Source organism: Tupaia chinensis, unplaced genomic scaffold, assembly GCF_000334495.1.
Source record: "Tupaia chinensis unplaced genomic scaffold, TupChi_1.0 Scaffold144933_1, whole genome shotgun sequence".
Taxonomy (NCBI): domain Eukaryota; kingdom Metazoa; phylum Chordata; class Mammalia; order Scandentia; family Tupaiidae; genus Tupaia; species Tupaia belangeri.
The window spans coordinates 13,166-21,125 of NW_006204793.1; the positions used below are offsets into that span (position 1 = coordinate 13,166).

The following is a 7,960-nucleotide window of genomic DNA, read 5'->3' on the forward strand; positions in this document are numbered from 1 at the left end:
CCCTAGAAGAAATGGTAAGAAGGAAATATGGTATGGCCACCCCCGCACACACACACTCCGGTGGTGATTTCTTATTTTCCCTTTTATTGTCACTCTCTGGTGAGTGCACATGCCCTATAACAAAATATAAGAAAAAAAAAAGTTACAAGAAAGAAGGTAAACTGCTTATGCATTTCCCTTGTTCTTCACTAACATATATTTATTCACCTGAAATTGAGACTTGGGGACCTACAATTACTTTAATCTCCATATTGTTATTTTCTTTAGGAAGTTTAAAAATGTTTTGAGTTCTTCAAATGTACTTTGTGTTCAAGAAGTGATATCAGGAAAGAGACACCGGATTTCTTCCCTATGTGCATACTGCAATTGGAACTTTCTTAGCAGGGTCAGTGTCATGCTCATCTGAGGACATGCCTGCTAAACTAAGGATGCTTTCTGTCTTTCTTATTTATTTATTTATTTATTTATTTATTTATTTATTTTTCTTTTTCTTTCTTTCTTTTTTTTTTTTTTTTTTTTTTTTTTTCATTGGGAAGAGGGTGACCCACAAAATCACTCAAAAGATAGAGAGACAAAAAGCGAGAAATCACACACCCCCCCCCAGGGTCATGACCATACCACAGTCCCTTCTCCTCCATTCTCCTCTTGGAATCTTGGGTATGTACGCACACACACCTGACATAAGTTTAAGCTGCCAGGTCCAGGACTTGAACCGCAGTCGACTACATGAGAGTTGAGTGACATAACCATTATATCACCTGCTGGTCCCCTGAACCTAATAGTAGTTTTGAAAAGCACTTAACACTTTCTCCAGGAGACACTTGGAACCAGTTCTAGGACACTCATCCCATGTCCTGGCTTGGCTCAAAGTTCTGGTCACCAGACCTTGATGGAAACCAAGAACAATGGAGAAGAGTAACAAGTAGTTTGTCTACTTTGTGAGTCTTCTCCAGCAAGTGGATACCCTGAAGCACCTGTCAGATTCTCTGCTGATCTGGGGGTCAATAAAGTCCTCTTGCTTCCTCCACAGCTTCTTCATGGCTGTGATCACTTCCTTGTTTCTTGGGGTGTAGATGGCAGGATTCAGCATGGGCGTGACCATTGTGTACAGGACAGAGACAGCCTTGTCCATGGGGAAGGTCTGAAAAGACCTTGCATAGATGTAGATGCAAGGTACAAAGGTTAAGGTCACCACAGCAATGTGAGAGGCACAGGTGGACAGGGCCTTGCTGCGGTCCCCCCTCGAGTGGCTTCTGAGCATGACTAGCAGGGCTGTGTAAGATACAAGAAGCACCAGAAAACACATCAGGGTCACCAGGCCATTGTTAGACACCATCAGGAGCTCAAGGACGAAGGTATCTGTGCAGGCCAATTTGATCAGCTGAGGCACATCACAGTAGAAGTTGTCCAGCTTGTCAGGCCCACAGAATGGCAGATGGAGAGTCAGGCCAACCTGCATAATGGAGTGAATGAAGCCCCCCACCCAGGAGGCTGCCATGAGGAGCCCACAGACTGTCTGATTCATAATAAGTGCGTAGTGGAGGGGCTGGGAAATGGCAACATAGTGGTCATACTCCATGACCAACCATCACCAGGAAGATCTTTATGCGTCCAATGAAGTGGAAGAAAAAGAGCTGAGTCAGGCAGCTACTGAAGGAAATGGTGCAGTTGCCTGAGAGTAAATACACCAGCATCCTGGGTGTCATGATGGAAGAGTAGCAAAAGTCCAGGAAGGAAAGATTGCCCAACAGAAAGTACATGGTTGTGTGCAGGTGTGAGTCAGAGGTCACAATGGCCACAATAAGGAGATTTCCAGTTACAGTCATAATATACACAGTAGAAAAGATAATGAAGGAGAGAAGCCTCAGCTCTCATACCTGAGAAAGACCCAGAAGGATGAATTCTGTCACCTGGGAATGATTTACTGGATTCATCTGCTTGGTATAACCTGGTGAATGAACTGCTGAAGAAAATGATCATATTTACCAGGGGATCTGCAATTGTCTCTGAAATAATTTCCTCTGCCCCCTCGAGGGATTTCTCTACTATTTCATTTACCATAAGAAGAAATTTGTGAGTGGTTCTATAAGACACTAAACATTTGAACATTGTATATTTGGTTACAAACACTAGGCATAAAGCTCAAGAAAGCATTGAGACCTTTTCCAGGTTTTGAGAATTAAAAATAATCAGCCTTCAAAACTGAGATAGGGAAAAGATTGTTAAATTGAAAATAAATTTTAGGACCAGCCCTATGGTATAGTGGTTAAGGGAGCTAGATTCGCCATGGTCAATCTTAGTTCAAATACCAGCCTTGGAAACTTGCAAAACATTGAGCTCATGTGTGTGCAAGTCCCAAATACCAATGGGGTAGAGAAATGGAGAAGGAATTGTGGGGGTTACTTTCTCCTTCTTTCTTTCTCTCTGTCTCTCTCTAGTGAGTGTGCATACCCTTAAGCAATTAAAAAAAAATAAGAAAGTGAATTTGAGGCCAGCAGGTGGCGTGGTGGTTAAGACTTTGGATTCCCACATGAGTGACTGTGATTTGAGTCCTGGATCTGGTGGTTTGAAACTCACCAGGTGTGTGTGCACGCATGCCCAAAATACTGAGAGGAGAATAAAGAAGGGATTGTGGCATGGCCATCCTCCCTGTGGGGCTAACTTCTCACTTTCCCTCTCTCTGCCTGTCTCCCTCTCTGGCAAGTGCATGAGCTTCATGGGGAAAAACAGTTAGAAAAAAAAGAAAAGAAAATGAATTTCAATTTTGCCAGCAAGTAGTTAGTAAAAGAGCACAATTCTCTGAAGTCATCCAAGCCTGACTTCCTTCATTTGTAATATAAAATATACTAAAATAGTCTCAAAATCTCCTATAGTTTAACATTTTACACCACATATGGTCTTTATTTATAAAATCTGGTGAATTTCTGTATGCCAGACTTGAGACAGTTTTCATGGACTGACATATCTAAGTTTCTCATCAGATTCCTGGATTAATATTCAATTGCCATCTGTGATGACAAAGCTCTGCCTTGCATATCTTTTGGGTTGTCAGAAAACTCATGATGTATTTATCTGTTTTTTTTTAATGCAAAAATGTGTTATGACTTTTCCAATAACCCAATATTTTCATTCCTAAAGGAAACTAAAATCATGGACAAGAAAGCAAAATACAAATTACTATTATTTCACTTTGTAAGGGTAGTGAAGAATTGTTTTCCTTAAAATTAGGTAAGAAAACACTTGACAAAGAAAATGTCCTGTGCTGTGGTCTTGGGAACTCCAAAGAAACAATAGTCCTTGGGGAAATATAGGAGAGGACAACTAGAACATTAAACCACCACCAGAGAGTTTGAGTATCAGTGTTAATTTCAGGGATATTACCCAAAGAGTAAATTCCTATTCACCAGGGAAACGGCAAGAGGTAGCTATAACTATTCATTGAAATTCAAAAATCACCATCTAAATTCAGAGTTCCTCAACATCTGGAAACATGGGAAATTAAAATGTATTTTTATATATTTAAGTACTTAAGAACATGCTAAGCTGATTATTTAAATGTGTTCTGTAATAAATCCCTTGATATTCTTTAAGAATAATGTGAAGTATCATTTCAACTTAATTGTAAGTATGGCTTTTCAAATATATTTTCCTTCCATTGTTTTTTATTTAATAAATAGAATTTTATTAAATACTTTCTGCTTACTGGACCCAATGCTACTCATGAAAAATTTAGAAAAGAATAAGACAAAAATTATTTGATGAAACAAAATGTAAAGCACTCTGCAAGGACCCTCCTCCCAGCACTGTTTTCATCAGTCTATGTGTGGCCTCCTTCACACATACACTGTGACCTCAAGCACATCAAACTACTTGACATTCCCAGAACTTTTCATGCACAACCTATGCTTCCTTTATTTCCTTTACTTAATCTCTATAATGAAATATTTAGTAAAATATTTCAAATACACAAATACCTTGGAATTTCCAATTCTAACATGTAAAAGGTTGGAAAGTCAATAGTCTCATCCTTAAAGCAAGAAACATTGTGCAAATTCAGAGACAATGTCTTTTCTTGGGCCAAGCAGAGAAATGAGGTCACAGGACAATTATCTAAAAACCTATACAGAAATCTAACAAAATATGTACACGTTTTATATGAGAAAAATTACAAAACTCTGATCAAGTCAATGTAAACACTAAACAAATGGAAAGATAGTCCAATTTCATGGATAAGGATTCTCCATGTTATTAAGGTATCAGTTCTTTCCAACTTGATCATTAAATCAATCAAATTGATTTATTGCAATCTCAATTATAATGTTCAAAAAAGTTATTTTGTGATTTTCAACAAATGGATTCTAAAGTTTATGTGCAGGATCAAATGATACAGAATAGCCAACAAAATATTAAGAACAAAGTTGAAGAACTGACTTCACCAAAGACTTATAATAAAGCTACAGTAATCAAGACTATTTGATATTAGTGAAAGAATAATCAAATTGATCAATGGAGAGCCCAGATAAAGATTCTCATAAACACAGGCAACTGATTTTTGACAAAAGAGCATAAGCAATACAATGTAATAAACATAGTCTTTTCAACAAATGTTTCTGGAATGAGACATCCATAAGCAAATAAAAAAAAGGAAGGATGGAAGAAGAAAGGAAAGAGAGAGAAAAGAAAGAGAGAGAAGGAAAGAAGAAAGAAAGAGACAGAAAAAAAGGAAGGAAGGAAGAAAAGAAGAAAAAAATCTAGATGTAGACCTTACACTCTTACACTCTTCCTAAAAACTAACTCAGAATAGACCAGACATTGGAAACTTTAATAATACAAGTCTATCAGAAATTGACCTTAGGTTAATTCAATAGCAGTTGTGGTTTTGCATTGTTGAAATTTGCTGTTTGATATTGAATATATTCTTAATAAATGTGGCTCTCTTGTACACCATTTTCCATTTAGTGCTCTATTTTTCTTTTTGTTAATAACTTATTACATACTGTTCATTTTATGGGTATTTTAGACTATGGAAATTATGTTAGACAAGCAAGAAATCAAGAGATTTTCTTGCTCAATTTCACAATGGGTTGTAAATCAGTGGGGACATCTCCCAACAATGCACTTGGCCCAGGAACTGGTATAAACATACAGTGCAGTGGGGATTCAAGAATTTTTACACACCCATCTCCCACAATCCATTGGCTATTTTTTAATGTCAAACCTTTTCTTTTTTTCAATCAAGAAAAAAAGGACCAGAGGATGAGTTGAACCTGGGCACTGGAGGGGGCCACAGGCTGAGGCAGTGGCTCCCTTGCCCAGCATCTAGTTCCCACAAGCCAGCTTCTCCTTTTTACACTTTTTTGTTTTATTGTTGTTGTTGTTTTCTCTATTTTCTCTTAATTTTATAATTGGAGCCTTGGGTGAGATTATGCCTGCCATGAGAATCTACTCTACACCATGGCATTGGTGCCTCAGTGTTAGCCAAACAAAGTCTGGAGTCACTAAGTGGTTTGACTTTCATACAGTGAATGCATTTGGACTGTACTGACCATGGAACAGACACACATCTTAAAAAGAAAATGTGCAATAACTGAGTATGTCCCTGCTCAATATATAACAAATGTCTGTGCTCCATAGCTGAAACTGAAAAGTTGGAAGGTATAATAGCAGGTAGAGCAACTGTAGATACTAGAGACAGGGTTTGGGGGAGGGAGTAGAGGAGGTGGAAGGGAGCAGATCAGGAGAAAACAAACAACACATTCAATAAACACAAAAATGAAAAATGATCTGCTGATGATAATGTATACAGTATGTCTTTGGCTTGACTAGTATGCACTATATTCAGGCTGGGAAAAAGCATATATACTATAAAGATATACAATGATTAAATTCAAATTAAAAATAAATAAATAGGGACCAGCAGTTAGCATAATGACTATTCTGTTGGACTCCCATGTAGTTGACTGCGGTTTGAGTCCCAGACCCGGTGGGTTAAACTCATGCCGGGTGCGTGTGCATGCGTGCCCAAGATCCCAAGAGGAGAATGGAGGAGAAGGGATTGTAGTGTGGCCATCCCCCCTGGGGGGTGATTTATTGCTTTCTGTCTCTCTGTCTCTCTCTGTCTGTCTGGCAAGCGCACGTACCCTATAGCAAAAACCTCTCCAAAAACATATTTTTAAAATGTAACAAAGAAGATTTGCAAAGAAGAGAGCCTTGAAGATGAGAAGCATCTTAGCTGGCCATTGGAAGTTGACAGCTGCCAACTGAGAGTGAACATTGAAGCTGATCCTCTACAACTACATGAGAAGTTGCCGAAGAACTCAACATAGAGCATTCTCTGGTCATTCAGCATTAAAAGCCACTTGGAAAGGAAAAAAAAAAGCAAAAAACAAAACAAAACAAAACAAACAAAACAAAACAAAAAACAAAAACAAAGCAAAACAAAAAACTCAATAAGGGGTCAGCAGGTGGTGCATTAATTAAGGCACTGGACTCCCACATGGCTCACTGTGGTTCAAATCCTAGACCCAGTGGCTTGAAAAATCACACCAGGCACATATGCATGCAGATCCAAAGTCCTGAGGGGAAACTGGAGAAGGAACTGTGGACCAGCCAATCCCTCTTGAGAGCAATTTGTCATTTTCTCTGTTCCTGTCTCTCTCCAGCAAGTTCATGTGCCCTATGGCAAAAACCTTTTTAAGGTTTAAAACCTTTAAAAAAGTCGATAGTGGGTAAAAGCTGATAAGTGGGTGCCTCGTGAGTTGACTGAAAATAAAAGAAATAATTATTGTGAAGTGTCATCTTCTCTTGTTCTACTCAACAATAAGCCATTTCTCTATTGGATTGTGACATGAGATAAAAAGTGGATTTTATATAACAACTAGATATGACCAGCTAAGTGGCTGGACCAAGAAGAAGCTCCAAAACATATCCCAAAGCAAAACTTGCACCAGAAAAGGTAAAAGTCATCATTCGGTTGGGTCTGATCCACTACAGTTTTCTGAATTCCACTGAAACCATGAGATCTGAGGAGTAAGCTCAGCAAATGGATGAGATGGATCAAAAATTGCAGTCACTGGTCAACAGAAAGGGCTTAGTTCTTCATGGCAATGCCCATTGCATGTCACACAACCAACACTTTGAAACTGGAATTGATTGGGCTATGCAAGTTTGCCTCTTCTGCCATATTTACCTGCCCTCTTGTCAACCAACTACCACTTCTTCAAGCATCTCGACAATTATTTGCAGGGAAAACACTTCCACAATGAGCAGGATGCAGAAGATGCTTTCCAAGGGTTTGAATCCTGGAGCACAGATTTTTACACTACAGGAATAAACAAACTTATTTCTCATTGGCAAGATATGTTGATTGTAAATGTTCTTATTTATTTGGTTAATAAAGACGTGTCTGGAACCAGTAAGTGGTGTAGTGATTAAGGTGCTGGACTTCCACGTGGTCAACCATGGTTCAAGTCCTGAACCTGACAGCTTGAAACACTGGGTACTGGTGTATGCATGCCAAAAATTGCCAGAAAAATGGAGGAGAATGGATTGTGGCATAACCATACCCCTGGAGGGTGATTTCACACGTTCTGTCTGGTTGCCTCTCTCATCTCTCTGACGAGCACATACACCCTATAGCAAAAATTTCTCAGGAAAAATTAAACAAAACTAACTAATTAAAGATGTGTCTGAGCCTAGTTATGATAAATTCATGGTTCAAAACTGCAAATACTTTTACACCAAACTAATATAATAAGCAAACAGAAAACCGTAGAGTGGATATATTGAACCCAAGTGGCACAATCAACTACATCTAATTGACATCTATGTAATACACCATCAAAAAACAGAATATACAGGGCGGCGGCGGCGGCGGCGCTTGTGCGGCCCCCCGGGCCTGCGCAGCTGGGGCTCTGCTCCACATTCCGCTGCCTCTCCAGGGTTGGCGTGTGGCCTCCGG

The 7,960-nt window shown here is 39.1% G+C and overlaps 1 protein-coding gene across 1 annotated transcript; it reads right to left on the reverse strand.

The window, feature by feature from the left end:
• Window positions 1–931: 931 nt before the first annotated feature.
• LOC102481417 (olfactory receptor 4D5-like) lies at window positions 932–1,934 on the reverse strand. Its single transcript, XM_014583861.1, is given in 2 exon segments — window positions 932–1,585; window positions 1,587–1,934. Coding segments are annotated over 2 exon segments (1,002 nt in total).
• Window positions 1,935–7,960: the final 6,026 nt, after the last annotated feature.